We start from the raw sequence: 19183 nt of genomic DNA on the forward strand, positions 1-19183 counted from the left end.
TTGGTAAAAACGTTGGAGGGTAGAAGTATGTCTGATCTCTGCCTCACAGGAATCAGCCTTGGGCTGTTGATGCTGATAATGATTCTCTCTTCACCCCATTCTGAAGTTAGAGGAAGTCAGACAATGCTGCGCTGCCATTTTTACACTGACAAATCCTGAATGTAATTCTCCCAGGTCACAGAATCCTATCTGCATCAGCAAATGCCTCCATACCCACTGTGCTGAGCTCCAAATATCCAAACACCCCTCTCACTGCAAATATCTAAAAAGTAGCTAAAGGGTGGAGGGCTGTTGGGACCATGGTCTCGGGGAACATCTAGCTCAATTGGCATAACACAGTTTATAAAGACAATGTTCTACATTCTACCTTAGTAAGTAGCATCTGGAGTCTTAAAAGCCTGTAAGCAGCCATCTAAGATACTCCACTGGTCTCACCCCTTCGGGAGCAAGGGAGAATGAAGAGAACAGGATACAAGGAAAAGATTAGTCCAAAGGACTAATGGACCACAGCTACCAAGGCCTCCACCAGTCTGAGTCCAGTACAGCTAAATGGTGCCCGGCTACCACCACTCACTGCTCTGACCGGGATCACAACAGAGGGTTGTGGACAGAGCTGGAAAAGGATGTAGAACAAAATTCTAACTCACAAAAAAAAAAAGACCAGATTTACTGGCCTAAAGGAGACTGGAGAAACCCCGAGAGTATGGCCCCCGGACACCCTTTTAGCTCAGTGGTGAAGTCATCTCCAAGGTTCACCGTTCAGCCTGGGAGTGGACAGCCCCATAAAACCAAATGGGACTAATAAGGTACAGCAGTCCAGGGACAAGGGCCAGAAGGCAGAAGGGGACAAGGAAGCTGGTGATAGGGAACCCAAGGTTGAGTAAGGATAGTGTTGATGTGTTGTGAGGTTGTTAACCACTGTCATAGGGCAACATGTGTAGTAACTGTTAAATGAGAAACTATTTTGTTCTGTAAGCCTTCATCTAAAGTGAGAATAGCAGCACAACTGGGAGAGCGTAGTCGATGTCACTGAACCGTGCATGTAGAAATTTTTGAATGGTGTATCTTTGGCTATGTATATTTTCACCAAAAAAAAAAAAAAAGGTCAAGAAGGGAGAGGGTTGACATGTTGTGGGGTTGTTAACCAGTGTCATAAAACAATATGTGTACTACTGTTTCATGAGAAACTATTTATTCTGTAAGCCTTCACCTGAAGTACAATAAAAAATAAATAAATAAAAAGTAGCTAAAGAATTTCAGTTAAAAAGTATAACACCTTTGTAATATAATCATGCCCAAACATTTTGTTACTGGAGCTTATAATATTGTTTGGAAACTACTAATTAGAGATAGGCTCAGTGTAACGTTAACTATGGACAAAGAAGAAACCTACGTGTTTTGTTATGACTAAAGTGGATGTGGAAGGCTGTGCTGAAAAGCTACCCTCTTCATTCCACTCTAGATGCAGTACTGCAGAAACCCCTTCTTGCTGCAGCCACATAACGACTGGGAGGCAAGGAAAACATCAGTAGCCTGTAAGTCAGGGGGCATGATGGTTAATTGTTGTGCCAACTCCACTAACTATGATTCCTAACAGTTTGGCCAAATACCAGTCTAGTTGCTGTTCCACTATGGAATCCAATGTAATGTAGTATAATCACATTCCACAATGTGATCTACTGTAATCAATCAGTCAGTTGAAAGGAGGAGTTTCCTTAGGGTGTGGTCTGCCTTCACACTATAAATGGATATTTTGGCATCTCTCTCTCTCTCTTCCCATCACCCGACCTACGGATCTTGAGACGCAAGCCTACAGAAGTCTTCAGCCTGCCGCCTGACCTTTCCAATATTTTGGACTTGTCAACCCCTCAAAATTCCTTGAGCCAATCCTTTGAACTAAATCAACCAATCTTGCCCACTCTCTCTACATATATATATGTGTGTGTATATATATACATATATATACATACATACATATATATATATATGTACATATATATAGTCAGTAAAACCTGTGAGCGCCAGAACTGAACGGGACTGCCTTGTTTTTCCAGGTCTCGGAGGTTTTCTGCCTTTGACAGGATGCAGTCTTACCTTACCACTTTTCTGTTGCTTGTTTTTGTGGAAAATACTTCAGCTTTCCTTTTCTGACTGGTTTCTGCCTTACACAGGTTCTGGCTTTCCCAGGTTTTACTGTATACGCCTCACTGGTTCTGCTTCTCTAGAGAACCCTCACTGAGACAACAGGCCTGTCACTAACTAGCTGCCCAACCTTATGAAGTCATTTTCTCACTCTGAACTTTGGTTTCTTCACCTGCAAAATGCAGGTGGAGCAGGATTGAACCTCAATCATAAAAAGCAAATACAATAAAACCTGCAAAGGCCAGAACCTGTGTAAGGCAGAAACCGATTAGAGAAGGAAAATTCAGATATTTTTGGCTAAAACAAGCCAAAGAAAAGCGGTAAGACTGCACCCTGTCAAAGGCAGAAAACTTGTGAGACCCGGAAAAATAAGGCAGTCTCACTGAGCTCTGGCTCTCACAGGTTTCACTATATACCGCCCACAGTATGCACAGACATCATTAATCAATCACAGAACTCATTCCTGCTAAGTTCAGCTGTCTTCAAAATCCTTCTCAAGGCAGCATTCCAACCTCCTGCCCTTCAAAATGTGGTCCTTCAACCGGTAGCATCAGCATCACCTGGGAGCTTGTAAAAAATTTCAGAATCTCAGGCTCCATCCCAGACCAAATGAGTCAGAATCTGCATTTTAACAAGACCCCCAGGTGAACTGTATTCATGTCAAAATGTGACTGCTCTAAGCAATCAGAAGCAATGAGGAGAGCTGGCACAACAGGTGAAACCCCTACATCATCCCTAGCCTAGCTAACCTCAAAGTGGCATCTGCTTAGCCCCCACTGGTCCTCTTAGGCTGGGGTCCTGCCTAGCCCTTAGCAGCCCTCACAGAGATTGGGGTCCTTCATCCGAAGAATAGTCTGGCACTGTTCCTGCTGTCAGACAACCCATCTGCTGGGATCCATGCATCTTACCTGTTCTCCAATACCCCTATTGCTAAATTCCACCCACTAGCTAGCACCAAGAGGATCTTATCATTTGGCCCCAGATGCTGCTGACCACCTGTGATATCCTCTTCACTTGTAACTTCTTCGTGGGGGTGTCTGCTCCTTCTTACAGATATGATTAAATCTTCACCTTGACCCTAAGTGGCCTACCTATTCCTTTCACTGACCAAACCACTGGTTCTCAAAAGGTGATCCCCAGACTAGCAGAATGGGCAGCACCTAGGAGCTTGTTAGAAATGCAGAATCCCAAGCCCCACCCCAGGCCTATGGAATCAGCAACTCTGGCGATGGGACCCAGCAATCTGTGTTTTAAACAGGAACTCCAGGTGATTGTGATGAACACTAAAATTTGAGACCCACTTGGCCTAAGACAAAAAATAAAGACAGTTAACACCCAACCACCTTCTCACACTGCAATCACAGTCGAGGGAAACTGAGGACTCCAGTTACTGCTCTGTCCCTGGGTTCAAGATACCCAGCAGGACACCCAACGTTTCCTGACAGCAAGAAGATACATATCAGCTGGTATTCTATTAACAAAGGTTAAGGGGCCTATGCAGGTCCCTATCCAAGTCAAGACAACGGTCCAAAGTCACTTACCCTACCATCACACTTTATCAATGGATTGTAGTAAACTCCAGCGCCAAAGTTATTCTGGATGGTTGTGATAATCCTGGGCCCCAAAACTTTTAGGAAAGAATAGTGGCTCCAGTTTTTCTTCAGGTTCTTTGAATGCCATCTAACAGGATCATCTACTGTGAACACAAGGTCCAGCATGGGATTCTGTGAGGTGAAGAAAAACAGAATGATCTCAGTATTAAGTCCTAGAAAGAAACCAAGACACAGTGGAAAACTCTATCTGACCAACTGAGTCAGAATCTGCATCATGACATTATGATTAATAGTTAGAAGACATGGGATTCTCCTTAGAGACTTAAGCAAGTCTTTGGAATCAAACTGAGCTTTGTTTTCATCAATACAAATAACAACAGCAAACATTTACTTATATGTATTATGTTATGCCAGGCATTCTTCTAAGCATTTTATTATATATATATACAGGAACTCATTTTATCCTCAAAACAATTTTATAAGGTAGGCCCTTTTTTATCCCCATTTTATAGGAGAGGAAACCAAGGCACAGCGTAAGGTCCTTGGCCAAGGACACATAGTGAGTGGCAGACCTAAGTAGTATGGTTCCCAATTCTGTGTGCACAATCGCTATGCTACACAGCTTTTCAGCTAAATGTAGCTAAGTGTGCTCCACTTTCCTTCCAGATGATCAAATAATACTATAGAGATAAAACTCTATAAAGTATTACATAAAGGAAAATAACTATTTCAACTCTTATCGATTCACTAACCACTCACTGAGCACCTACAATGATATGTCCTTGGCTAGAGGTAAGGAGGAGCCTGGGTGGCACAGAGTCTGAGCCTACTGGGGAGAAGAGACAATTCAAGTGTAAGTTGTCTTGAGAGAGAATGCAAAATGTAGTAACATCACTCTGAATGGGGCTGGGTCAGGAGAACAGAAAGGAGAAAACTTCCTAGAGATGATAAATCTGAGTTGTGAGGAATGCGCAGGGGAATGACTACCACCTAGTACTTGGTGGAAGTACTAGGGAAACACAGAGGGGGTAGGTAGTCCTGTTAGAGAAAACTGCTCCTGTGGGTATGAGACAAGCCCCAGGCATTCTGGGAGCTGCATTTCGTTTGGTATGACTGGGACAGACTACAAGCATGGGAGTGGTGGGACCAGAGAGAGGCTGTCTGCGATGCTAAGAAATGTTCCTGCAGAAGAGCTGAGTGGAGGGAGGGGAGACTAAAGTCAGAGAAACCTGGTAAGAGGCTACTTTGACAGCTCAGGTGAGAACTGAGAAGAGGATATTAACTAAGACACGGAGAGAAGGGTCTGATTTGAGATTTAGGTGTTAGAACCGCCAAGATTTGTTAACTTGAACGTAGGGAATTAGGGTGAAGGTGAGGGAAAGGGAAGGAAGGATGTTTTCTTGGAGGGAATGCCAGGTCTGTTCAAAGGAAAAGCTTCACGGAAAATGAAGAAGTGGCTATAGAATCAGGAGGGAATGACTACCACCTGCTCTGAGTTTCCCATCATGTGATCCACAAATCCCTGGTGATACTTGGGAAGGTTTGAGGTGGTTCACAGGTAAACATTAAAAAAAACATTTTCTGCAGTTATGTTAACATGTTTTAGGAAAAATAACTAGCACATCCAAAATATAATTCCTCATACTTATTGCCAATTTAAAGAAAATATGTTAATTAAATAGTATAGGTGGAAACAGAAGTCCAAGCAACAGCATAGACAGCCTCACCAGGAAATGAATAGGCAAACTTTAATTGGAAGACAGATTCCAGCCCAGGACGCCAAATCAGCAAGGCCCTCTTGCAACCTGCCCACTGAATTTTGCGGTCCACAGGAAATGTGTATCCTCACAGCTACTGGTATTGCTGGCCCTCAGCAGACTCTTAAGAATTAACAATACCTAGAGCTTGGCTGCTGACCAAAAGGTCAGCAGTTCAAATCTACCGGCTGCTCCTTGGAAACCCTATGGGGCAGTTCTACTCTGTCCCATAGGGTCGCTATGAGTCCGAATGGACTCTATGGCAACAGGTTTAGTCCCAAAGGTCCTTGTTAAATGTACTTAGGATGACACTGGTATCCATTACCTTGTGCTGTCAATTACCTTCCCTGCACCTGCCCTGGCCCTACAACCAGTCTGTCAGCTTCCTGGAGTCAACAGAATCATTTTGGCCTATTTTCTCCTACAGCTACAGAACTGACTCTCAAACTTAGCTGTGCATTAGAATCCTTTGGAAAGTTTTTTAAATTCCTGAAGCCCAGGCCAGTTAAATCAGAATCTCTGGAGATGGGACCCACGAAATCCCACTGTTCAACCAAGACTGAGCACCACTGAGCTAGAACCTTACAAAATTTTTTTCTTTCTTCCATCTTGCCTTTGCACCAGCTTTTCCTTCTGCCTAGTTGCATCTTTTGCTCCGAAGTGTACTTCAAAAGTCACCTCACGCTGTCGTTATACTAGCAACACTTCGTAAGATCTGTACTTGGCTGACACATGGAAGTGTGCAGAGCGGGAAGGTCGCTCTAGGGCTCGGAAGCGACAGAAGGCCAAAAGGAACTTGTGAGAACAGGCAGATTCCGGGAGAGGGCTGAACTGGAGAATGCACACGGAGGGTCTGGCCTCACCTTCTGGTTTGCATTGGGCCCCGCCTGGCGGTACACCCCGGAGCCATAGGCGAAAGCCAGGCTCAGCTCCTCGGGGAAGTGAGACAGGATCTTGCGGAAGGCCACCCCCGAACTCGGCAGCGATTGCAGCACCATGGGGCCGAGGTTCAGAGACAGGGGACCCCTCAGAACAGGGCAGAAAACGGCGGGGAACAGATACAGGGCAAACTGATACTGAGGCAGGCGTCTAAGGGTGGGGAAATGGAAGTCGGAGACCCGCCCAAACACGAGCGAGCTAAGGAGAGAAAAAGGTCGCGGCACCGGCAAGGACCTAGGCAGGTCCAGCGGTCCACACACAGGCCGGGAAACGCTGCAGCCGATGCACTCTCTGGGGTGGCGGTCGTGCCGGCCCAGCGGCCCGCCTCTCGCACCCACACGCGCTTCAAAGAGACGGCGCTCGCCGGGGTGTGGAGAACTTAAGCGCGTCACAGTGACCCCGGGTGGTGGGAGGAGCGCACTGCATACTGGTAGCTTAGGACTGCAGCTTGGGCAAATGAGAGGGGGAGTGTCAACTGATTTAAAACTGCTTTTGATCCTTAAAAGTCCTTTTTTGTTCTCTCCTCAAATCACATTTTAGGAAATTATTACAAAATCATGCGCGTGTATTGAAGATGATTTTTTAAAATTGAGATGAAATTCACAAAACTAACGGTTTTACAGTGTACGATTCAGTGGCCTTTAGTACATTCACATGTTGCGCAACCATTACCTCTATTTAGTTCCCAGACTGCAGAATGTTAAGGTCTAGAAAAACACAAATTAAAGAAAAGTAAAACCATGCCCAATTCTACCATCTGGAGATAACGACTGGTAAGATTTGGGTGTGTTTTCTTCTGGTTAAAGCCCTTTTCAAATCAGGTCATGGGTATAAAAATGCTCTGTAAATGGGAAAGGGCTATACAGATGTTCTCTGACGTTTGTATTTCATTTTAAGAGTGAATAAGAGCCTGTGCCCCTTTGCCTTGGGTATTGGTCTCACAAAGGACACTTGAAATGCAGTTTTCAGAGGAGATGGGAGAAACTTGTTCGAGATCACACGCCATTTGAAATAGTTTGACTTCTAGGACGGATACTTTTCAGCTACTTTTTCTCTCTTCCCTGATGTACACTGCCTCGGAAAAAAATTAAAAACCACTTGCCATTGAGTCGATTCCAACTAATGGAGAACCCATGTGTGCCAGATAAAACTGTGGTCCACAGGGTTTTCAATGGCTGAGTTTCCGGACGTAGATCACCAGACCCTCCTCCAGAGGCACCTCTGGGTAGACTTGAACCTCCAACCTTTTGGTTAGCTGCTGAGCGTGTTAACCGTTTAAACCACCCTGGGACTCCAACAACCATAATACCAAAACAAACAAACAAACAAACAAACCAAACTCATTGCTGTCGAGTCAGCTCCAACTCATAATAATAATAGGTGCTATTTATTAAGCACTTGCTGTGCCCAAGCACTATTTTATAATAATCTCTTTCCATCATTCTTAAGACCCTGTGAGGCAGGTTCTCTAAGATTATCATCGAATTTCACATGAGGAAACAGAGGCCCTAAAGGATAAGCAAATTTCCCAGTCACACAGTAAGAAAAGTGGTGAAGTCAGAATTTGAACCCAGGGCTACCAAACTCCAACGGGCATGTCTTTCCACCATGTTTTATTGCCTTCTAAAATGGACAACTTGTACGGCAGAGAGAAAGAAATAGGAAATAAGCTGTTTCTAAACCATTAGCCAAGGTTCAGAAGCAGCTGCAATAGCCAAAGGGACAATCAAGAAACCAGAATAACAGAGGCAGAAGTGAAAAGAGTATGTCTCACTCTCCATATGTGAGCACAGTCATTTTGGTTGATTCTGACTGAATGTCACCTTTGCCCCATTGCCGGAATCTGGAGTGCACTTACCATGGAATTACATGGAAACTTTCCACCCAAAGACCATGAGTGAATCCTCTTACCAGTGGGCTGGTATTTTTGTTTTGTTTTCCTTTCTTCCCTTAAGGAAGTAATTTATCTTTGTTGGTTTATTTTCTATTTGCAGAAGAAATCCATGCTCATAACGTTTTAAACATTTCAGCAATGTATAATACCACCCCCAGAGATAGCCACTGGTAATCTTTGCAACACATTCCTGCAGATATTTTTCTATGAATATCTTAACATTAAAAACATTTTTAAATGGAACCATATGGAAGATACAATTTTGCAATTTGCTTTTTTCACTTAACATATCAGTGACATGTCAGAATATACATCTATCTATCTCATTCTGTTTGTTAGCAGCAAATTATTCTAAAATACGGATATTTCATAATTTGTTTAAGTATTTTCATATTGGTGGATATAGATGATTTCTGGTTTTTCATGTGTGCAAACAATGCTACAATGAATCTCCGTGTACACATACCTTTTTGTACGTGTGCAAGTATTGCCATAGGATAGATTCCTAGATGTGGAATTGCTGGGCCTAAGTGTCAACACATTGCTGAACTCCCCTCCAAAAGATTATACCAGTTCTCATTTCCACCAGCTGTGCTCAGCGTTTAACATAAATAAAGATTCTGCAACGTTTCTCCCTTACAGGCTTTCACACCTAATTATCAGTAATTTTCATTTTCACAAACACTTTCCCTCCTGATAATACAAAACTACCAGCTGGAACATTCCATCACATTCCTTCGTGCTTTTTGCCTTTCCCCAGAAAGAGGCAGAAGCAGTGTAGCAGAGAACACATTTGTATTCTTTAGCAGAAATCTCCCTGCCCCTAGCAATTCATCCGCTCCCTTTTAAATTACCGTGCCTTGCTAAGTTAGAAGCTATTAAAAAGCCCTAGTGTTCTATATAATTGCTTTAGGTTCTCTTGGAAATCTCATACCAATGGAATAAAAACTTTAGCGAGCCATTTATAAATATAGAGAAATGCCACTTGATTTAAGTGAATGTTGGGCCTCATTTTTCTGATTTAACAGCAGTTGGCTTTGTAGTCCTCAACAAAGACCTCGCCAAGCTCGATTTCACTAGGAGTGGGTTTAACTGTTCCATTTTTAAAAAGTCTTACAAAATTTCTGTAATTTTTCTTCTTATCAGTGTTTAAAGGACAGAAAAATGTTTGGGAAAAAAAATCCAGGCTCTGTGACTCTTACATGTTCAAATCATCTGCTCATGGAGGGAAGGAGGAGGGTCATCCAATACCCTTTCCAATCTGTCCACTCTCAGCTGTTTGGTCATTAACCAGGCCAGACTGAGAGCATCTTAATACATCTTCATTCTCTGTTCAGGGGACCTGAGTCACCACCTGAGTTTAAATCTAGGCCCCAGGAGTTATTAGCTATGTGATCTTGGGCAAAACAACCTCTCTGTGCCTTCCTTTCCTCATTTGTAAAGTGAGTTGACACAGTGTCCAAAACAATGGACTCAAACATTGCAATGATCATGAAGATGGTGCAGGACCGGGCAACATTTTGTTCTGTTGTACATAAAGTCGCCATGAGTCGGAACCCACATGATAGCAACTAAGAACAATGAAGTCGGGCTAATGGTAGTACCTACCTCATAAGGGTGTTGTGACAGTAAATGAAATAGCATCTGGAAAGTACATAGAACAGTGACTGCCACAGAGTAAGCTCTCAATAAACTCCATCTTACTGAGTTCTTAAGAGTCAACATACAAAAGGAATTAAGAAGCACAGTTATACCTAACATCTTTATGGCATTCAGCATTTCACACAAAGCACTTTTCCAGACACGATTTTATTTAATTCTTAAAGCAAATCCTTGGAAAATAAGTAGTTATTGTTCCAATTTTACAGATGGATAAACTGAAGCTTAGAAGAATGAAGTGATTTGTCTGAAGTCAGAGAGCTAATGGCAGATTCTGCTAAGACTCTGAGTCAAGTTCTCTCCCCCCTGTACCATAAAAAGAACATAAATTGTTCATTTTCCCAAGGGATTCATTCATTCATTCTCCCTCCTTCGCACTGAAATCTTCCTCATCCTTTAGTCCCAGCTTAAATATCACTTCCTTCTAATCTGTCTTTGAAAGAAATACAGCTAGAATGCTCCTTAGAAGCGGGGATAATGAGACTTCATCTTACTTACTTTGGACATGTTATCAAGAGAGACTAGTTCCTGGAGAAGGACATCACACTTGGTAAAGTAGAGGGTCAGCAAAAGAGAGGAAGACCCTCAACAAGATGGATTAACACAGTGGTTTCAACAATGGGTTCAAGCATAGCAATGATTGTGAGGGGGTTGGCACAGGACCAGGCAATGTTTTGTTCTGTTGCACATAGGGCCACTATCATTTGAAACCAACTCAACGGCACCTAACAACAGCAATATGATAAGTTCAGACAAGGTATACCACAACTGTGGTAACACACAGCAGGGATTATTTGCTCTTCTTAGAAGAAGTGTGTCTTAGTCTGGGTTCTCTAGAGATGCAAAACCAGTAAAGCGTATAAATGTGTACATACATAGATTTATATCAAAGAAATGGCTCATGCGGTTGTAGAGGCTGTAACGTCCTAAGTCCATTGGTCAGGAAAGAGGCTTCTCCTGATTCACCAGGAGGGCTGGCAAACCCAAGATTGGCAGGCCAGAATGCAGGGCTGTTGCTCACAGGCTATGAAGATCAACGAATCCCAAGATTGGCAGGCAAGACTTCAGGCAAGCTTCTAGCTCAAGTCCCAAGAACCGGATGTCAGACGAACAGGAGCCAGCTGTAGGATCCAGAATGAGAAAAGCTCCCCGAGCCCTGTCTGAACACCTGTCCACACTTGATGCAGGCCACACACCCAAGGAAAGTCCCCTTCAACTGTTTGGCTACTTACAGCAGATCCTATCATGGGGGTGATCATGTATCGAATGTCAACAGGGAAGTGAACACAACGTTGTATGACTGCCAAAACACTGAGAATCATGGCCCAGCCAAGTTGATATACAATCTTAACCATCACAAAGCAACATTTGGGCTAGATCTTGAGAGATGACCAGCAGGCCACCAGATAGTAAAGAGTGGTGAAAGCAGGTGTCTTCGTCATCTAGTGCTGCTCCAAGAGAAACACCGCAAGTGGATGGCTTTAACAAAGAGAAGTTTATTCTCTCACAGTCCAGTAGGCTACAAGTCCAAATTCAGGGTGTCAGCTCCAGGGGAACGCTTTCTCCATTGGCTCTGGAGGAAGGTCTGTGTCATCAATCTTTCCTTGATCTGGGAGCTTCTCTGCGCAGGAACCGCAGGTCCAAAAGATGCGCTGTGCTCCCAGCACTGCTTTATTGGTGGTATGAGGTTCCCATGTGTCTCTGCTCACTTCTCTCTTTTATATCTCAAAAGAGATTGGCTTAAGACACTATCCAACTTGTATACCTCATCAGTATAACTGCTGCTAATCCGTCTTATTAGATCACAGTGATTGAATTTACAACACATAAGGAAATCACATCAGATTACAAACTGGTACACAATTATACAATACTGAGAATCATGACTCAGCCAAATTGACAGATGTCAATCCATGACAGTGGTCTAGGGAGAAGGAGCAGCCCCTACACTGGGTCTTGAAATTCTCACTGTGGGAGGACACTTTGTGTTTTCTAAAGGAGTTCTAAAGACCACAAACTCTTACGGTGCCAAAGAAATGAATGACTAACGGTAGAATTTCAGAGAACAGAGCAGGTGGCTCGTCTGAGAGGCAGTATAACATAGTGGTCAAGAGTGTGGACTATGGATTGAGACTGCCTTATTTGTATCCTGGGTCAGCCACTTACTATCTGTGTGACCTTGGGCAAATAGCTCTGTGCCTCAGTTTCCACATTTGTAAAATGGGAATAATAATACTATCTACCTCACAAGGTTGTCATGACAACTAAAAGGGTTGGCATACATAAAGTGCTTGGAACAAAGCTGGCATGTAGTAACTACTATGTGTATGTTGGCTATTGTTATTATCCACTGTCCCTGAAATTCAGGCAAATCAGTAACTGCCTACTTCATCTCTTTGTAAAACTGGCCCTAAATTTTGTCAGAAACTAAATTGGCAAAGAACCTGGTTAGAAAAGAATTAATTGCTGTACTGTAAGTCTATTTCCAGCCACCAAAGTCTACAATCTGGGTCTGGTGTACAGTGGTATGTCTCAAAGTAGGTTTCATTGAACTGTTATTATTTGGTGTTCTTTGAAAAAGGAGCTCCACGGTCAGCTCAATTTGGAAAACGCTGATAAACAGATTTCATCTATGTGGGATTTCTCAGAGCATTTAACATACTAATATACTTTGTGAATTTCCAAGAGAAAAATAAAGCATGTAGCATTTCCCAGACTACTTCTCTCCCTGTCCCTTCCCTCTGCCTCTCTCTCTCCCCCCGGCCCCCATCTTGTTGAACATCTGCTGGGACTAATGTTCCGTAGCACCAATTTGTTTTAATATACGCATGGGAGTATATTAGTCATAAAACCAAAAAAACCAAACCCGCTGCCATCTCGTTGATTCTGACTCATAGATATTTAAAATTTCCTTTCTGATAGTTCCCAAATCTGTGTCATATCTGAGTTTGATGGTGTTGCTTTCCACAAGTTTCACATTCCTCTAGTGGCTCCAGAGTACTTCTCCAGTTAGCCTAAATGGTGACAGTCCCCTCTCCTGCACCAGAGCAGGCGTTACATAATTAAGTGGCTAATCTGGGCTGTCAAACCTGACTCCTTCCCTTCCTCCTCTATAAAAATTATAAATAATAACCTGCAAATCCACCCTAAAGTCGTGTAACTCCAGTCGACAGGATAGAAGCCTGATGTTTTTTATTACTCTGGGCAGGCTTTTGGAAGATAAACAAATGCTTTTATTAGGTTTTATTTGGAAATATTGAAAGTAACCAGAGAATCTTTTTTTTTTTTATTATGTTTGGAGTGCACCGGGTCGTAAGACTTCTAGCTGGGAGTAGGACAGAGTCAGCCCTACCTGCTCTTTTTTAAGATGAAGGTATTGAGGTCCAGGGGGGTGCTTGAGATTCCCAAGTGCCTCCAAATTTAGTACCAGTGGCTTTAATAGTTTTTTGACTTAAAAATTTTTTATTATGGTAAAATATACACAGCATAAAATTGGCCATTTTACCCTTTTTAAGTGTATAATTCAGCGACATTTACTACATTCACAATAATGTGCAGCCATCACCTCTAAGTTGTTGTTAGTTGCCATTGAGTTGATTCCAACTCACGGTGACCCCATGTGTGTCAGAGTGGAACTGTGATCCACAGATTTTCAAGGCTGTGACCTTTCAGAAGCAGGTCGCCAGGCCTGTCTTCCAAGGCACCTCTGGGTGGGTTTGAACTGCTAACCTTTCAGCTAGTAGTTGACTGTTTAACTGTACCATTTAGGCAATAACTCCCTGTTTGTTCCTCCTCTCAGCCCCCACTAACCACTCATCTACTTTTGTCTCTATGCATTTGTCTATTCTAGGTATTTCATCTAAGAAGGATCCTACAATATTTATCCTTTTCTGTCTGACTTATTTTGCACAGTATAATGTTTTCAAGGTTCATTGATGTTATGGCATGTATCATAACTTCATTTCCCTTTATGACTGACTAATATCCCGTTGTATATATGCACCGCATCTTTCCCTCCATTCATCTCTTGATGGACACTCGGGTTGTTTCCACCTTTTGGCTATTGTGAATAGGGCTGCAATGAACATTGCACATAAGTGTCTGTTTGTGTTCCTGCTTTCAACTCTTTTGGGTATGTACTTAAGAGTGGAATTGCTGGGTCATCTAGAAATTGTATGCTTAACTTTTCTGAGGAACCAGTGTTTTGACTTTTAAGGAACAGCATGCTATCCTTTTGACACTTAGGTTTTGTAGAATTAAAGCACTGAAAGAAAAATTTACCCAATCCCATTCTTCTGAGATGAACAAAATATTGTTATTCCATGTCTTGTGATAATATACCCCATCCTGACAATTCTTAAGTACTTCAGTTGCTTTAGAAAAAATATCGGTTGAATGAGGAAAATCAAGGGCTAAAATAACAAGCATGTATTCTGGCAATCTAACAAACTGCATGTTGCTAATATTTCAAAAGCACAAAGTCGCGTTAAAGTTATTTGTGAACTTTTAAGTCACTAACATAACAGAAGAAGGTTCTAACGTTTCAGTTTTAACTCCATATTTAAATTTATTTTTTATTGAGAGAGAACTACTTTGTATTGAGCGATTACTGCAGTATGTGGTAGGCATTTCAGACATTATCTCACTTGATTCTCACAATGTACTATAACAGAGCCATTAATCTCTCCATTTTGCAGATTAGAAAGCTGAGCACAGAGGAAATAACTGTTTGCACTGACTGTGTTAGTGATTGGAATCAAAGATTGCCTGATACCAAAATTTATGCTTTAAATACATCCTGATTCAGAGAGTAAATTTCCATTTATTGATTACTCTTTCCTTCTCTCTTACACTCTTTCAGACATTCGCTAGCTCTAGTGTCTACCACAGAAACCCCAGTGCTAAAACCTGAGACAGCTCAACAAGCCAGATACATAAACATATTGTTTTTGGGTGCTGTCTAGTTGATTCCCTTACTCATAGTGACCCCGTGTGACAGAGTCGAACTGCCCCATAGGATTTCCTAGGCTGTAATCTTTTTCTAAAGTTCTTAAAATATCCTTTATTTGTGGTATTTTTGGCTCACAATACGGCATTTGAGTTTAAAGGAAAGATTCTTATTTAAACTTTTAGAGTTCCGTGAAAGAAAATGAACAATATGGTATAACAAAGATCAGAACTGAGCATTGTTCATGTGTCTGTACTTGTGAAAATACTTGTGGGAACTATTTTTAAATCTTGTTTCTGAGAGGAAAATCAAAGAAGCGTGAGGGAAATTACAACTGAATCTCCAAGGGGAGAGACTGTACTACACTCATCTCTCTACGATGAGTTTAAAGACCAAAAAATGTGACTGTGAAATGACATTTCTATCATCTATGGAAAGAAGTATATACCGACTTGGATGAGACTTGCCCTGTTGAAAATCTTATATACTGCAAAGACAAGTCTAAGTGTTTTAAATTTGGGGGAAAAAGTACTTTCTTCATCTTCAGCTTCAAATAAAAATGACTTTCTTTCTGTGACATCACCTCTCCAGCAAAAAAAAAAAAAAAAAGAAAGAAAAATGGGTGTCTGGTAATTTAGCTTTAGGCAAGCATTTAAAATCAAGCACATTTTTCTTTACTAATATTTGTAGGAAATCTATCAAGAAAAAGAAACTGTAAAATAACCCATGTTTATTTAGTAGCAACCACGATGACTAAAAAAGTTTTGGTGTCGAAAGGGACTTATTTCAAAATAGATTTATTTTTGATTATAACATATACTGCCCGATGCATAATTAATAGATTAAAATTGTAATTAAGATTTTAAGTGATCCTAGGCTGTAATCTTTATGGAAGCAGATATGTTTGAACCACCAACCTTTCATGTAGCAGCACAGTGCTTAACCATTATACACCAGGGCTCCTTACGTACACCATACAGCAGTTTAAAAAAAGGACACAAATGAGTGTTTTAAGTACTAAATGAACGGCAACTGTATGAGTTTCCTATTGCTGCTGTAACAAATTACCACAATGCACTGGCTTAAAACAACACAAATTTATTACCTTACAGTTCTGGAGGGCAAAAGTCTCAGATGAATTTCACTGAGCTAAGATCAAAGTGCTGACAGGGATGTTCTAGAGGCTCTAGGGGAGAATCTGTTTCCTTGCCCTTTCCAGCTTCTAGATGCCACCTGCATTCCTTAGCTCATGGCCCCTTCCTCCATCTTCAAGCCAGCAGCATAACATCTTCATATCTCTCTCTGACTCTTTTAAGGACTCTCCTGAGTACCTTGGGCCCATCCGGATAATCCAGAATAATCTCTCAAGGTCCTTAACTTAATCACATCTGCAAAATCCTTTTTTCTATGTAAGGTAACATATTTACAGATTCTAGGGATTAGGACATGGACATCTTTGGTGGGGGCCATTATTCTACCTACCCCAGCAACTAACATTTGTAGGTTGCTTTACAGTTTACAAAGGACTCTCCAATTCATTTTCTCATTGAGTCCTCCTAGTATTTTGGTGGAGTTAGTTATCCACAGTAACTGTTTTATTGAATGAATTGTACTCAATGAAGTATAATCACAAAGCAGCTTTACTGTTTTTTTCTCTGTCCCTTCAAAGCACGATACTTTTCCAGTCCCTTTTAGATAGAAGAAAGTTCTCATTATAACAATTAAAAAGTCTCACTCTAGCCCAGGATGATATAGTCATCCAAACTGCTGTACAGTTTAGAGATTTCCCCCCTCCTGGCTTGGTATAACTTCAGGCCCATAACCATGGAGGGGAGATGGGAGGTGTAGTGGTGGCTTCTTTTCTCTTAGCCCACCATCATGACAGTGCAGCTTTTTCCCAAGGCTGCTTCATGAATCTATGTCCAGCTGTGGCCTCTCCTACCAGTCTTCATGCTCTTCAAACTCAGGGGACACCTGTCAAGTTGTCTGGGTGATCTCCATGAAGCTTCCCACTTGGTTTTGGTGAAAGAAAGTGTCTCATCTCCTCCCACAGGGTGGGGTTGGGTAGAAGGCCACAGCTCACCAACCCCTCTCTCCAAAGATGTCTCTTTCAAATGTGCCACCCAATTCCTTTATTGGCTTGAGATGGAGCTAAAGTTGGCAGAACAATTTTCACAATCTCAGCATTTTTCTACTTAGGTGATCTGGCGCCTTTTTGTAGGGTGTGGGAGTTCTTGTTCCCCATTTCAATATTCTTGGGCCTTTGAGGTCTCATCAGAAATTGAGATGGAAAGAGACCCATTTTAGTATTAGTTACCCTCATGCAGAGAAGGAAGCCAAGGTTCAAGGTGGTGGGTGTCACCTGCGCAATGGTATGCAAACAGCCAGTGGTGGAGCCAAGTCTTCATGGTCTGATGTTTAGCCCCTCCATTTTACCAGGGGTTTGGAGGAAGGAGAGCTTAGAATGGATGCTGGGCGATAAAGGCACATAGAAGAGCTGGGCTTGAAGTGGACTAAGAAGTAGAGAAGACAGGGAAGAAAGGAAAGCATTCCAAGCAGGGCAACAACTGTAGCAAGCTCTGGGGTTAGGGGCTGAGAATTATTTATTCAGGTACAACAAAGAACTTGCCCATCACATGTGTAGAGTACTTCACATTTTATAATGTGTATTTATATCCAGTGTCTAATTTAATTCTCACAATGACCTTGTGAGGGAGGGACTCATTCAGCCATTGACTCCATAGGGAATACATACAACTGTACTAGGAGCAGAAGACATAGAGGTTTTTAGGGCAAGGTCCCTGATTATTTTTTTAAAACAGTTTTGTAAAACAGAGGTATAATTCACATACCATAACATTCACCTACTTAAAGAGTACAAATCAATGGTTTTTAGTAAATTCATGAAGTTATGCAATCATCACCATAATCGATTTGAGAACCTTTTCATCATCCACAGAAGAAACCCTGTACCTATTAGCAGCCATGCCCCATTTCCCTCCAGGTCTTTCTCCCCAGTTCTAGGCAAGCAATATCCTACTTCCTGTCTCTATGAGTTTGACTATTTTGAACATTTCATATAAATAAATCACAATATGTGGTCTTTTGTGTCTGACTTCCTTCACTTGTAATAATGTTTTTGAGGTTCATGCACACTGCTGCATGTATTAGGACTTCGTTTCTTTTTATTGCCCAATGATATTCCCTTGTATGGATATACCACATTTTATTTATCCATTCATCCATTGATGGACATTTGGGTTGTTTCCATTTTTTGGCCATTATGAGTAATTGTGGTACAGTGATTTACTTAATATGGCCCTTCTAGGCATTCATGGTCTTGTGATTCCTACAAAATGATTCCGTGGGACTATGCAAATAAGGTGCTTGTGGCCCACCAAGGGGATTGGACAGCTTGTTAACAATGCAAATAAGGTACATGGAATCCTTGCATGGATGGGATCATGCAAATAAGGTGTATGGAACCCTAACAACAGATTGGTCAGTTTTGTCATCACGCTAGGTTTAAAATGAGCCATCCTAGAGGTGGACCTCACTATCATCAAGAAGAAGAGCTGGGAGCAGAGCATGTCCTTTGGACCTGGGGTCCCTGTACTGAGAACCTCCTAGACGCAGGAGACAGAGAGCTATAACACTGGAGATGACACGAGATGATGAGAAGCAGCAACAGAGAAATGGTGGCAGCAGAAATAGGAGGCAGGCACGAGATGGTGGAATGGCTTTCCTGGCCCATGGAGTGAGGCAGCTACAGTGAACTTGTAGACCAACGTAGCTAGACAGCTGAGTGCCTTCGGGCAAGAGGCTTGCTGGTGGAATGGGGTGCCTCCTAGCACTTATTGGCTGAGTTGAAAGAGCTTTGTAACACTTCTCTGAGCAGGGCAGAGGCCAGGTTGAGGGCTGAGGGCCGAGAAAAGGTGCCTGTTCTGAGATGCCTGGGAGGAGCCTGTTCTCAGGGGGTTGAGAGGAGCCCTGTGCAGCTGAGAGCAGCTGAGAGGGCTGTCCTGCACTAAAAAAGGGAGACTTTGCCTACATATTTCCTGATCCTGATCCTGAATTGTAGCCTGTTGATCCTGATCCCAAGTTGTAACCTGGCACTTCCCTAATAAACCCCGTAACTGTGAGTATGGTCTGTGAGTTCTGTGTGGTCATTGCAATGAATTATTGAACCCAGCAGAGAAGTAGAGAGCGCAGTGGGAGGGATAGCTGGTGTCAGAATGGGTAAAAAGGGAGGAGAGGGGAGGTATGTCTGACTTCTGTCTCATAGGAATCA

The 19183-nt window shown here is 42.2% G+C and overlaps 1 protein-coding gene across 3 annotated transcripts in view; it reads right to left on the reverse strand.

The window, feature by feature from the left end:
• The window catches only part of TAMM41 (TAM41 mitochondrial translocator assembly and maintenance homolog), a 65769-nt gene extending 59103 nt beyond the window's left edge, over positions 1-6666 (reverse strand). For 2 of the 3 annotated variants that reach the window (XM_023739669.1, XM_023739628.1), the window contains exon 1: positions 3684-3728. Coding sequence is in view for 1 of the 3 variants with exons in the window: in XM_012554297.2 (XP_012409751.1) it covers positions 3684-3866; positions 6316-6450 (318 nt within the window). In the remaining 2 variants the exon portion in view is untranslated. Of the gene's footprint in view, positions 1-3683; positions 3867-6315 lie in introns of those variants that run through there. The other variant, XM_012554297.2, reaches the window with a different exon arrangement.
• Between the last annotated feature and the right edge of the window lie 12517 nt (positions 6667-19183).

The sequence above is a fragment of the Trichechus manatus genome, unplaced genomic scaffold, assembly GCF_000243295.1.
Source record: "Trichechus manatus latirostris isolate Lorelei unplaced genomic scaffold, TriManLat1.0 scaffold00001, whole genome shotgun sequence".
NCBI classification, from domain to species: Eukaryota; Metazoa; Chordata; class Mammalia; order Sirenia; family Trichechidae; genus Trichechus; species Trichechus manatus.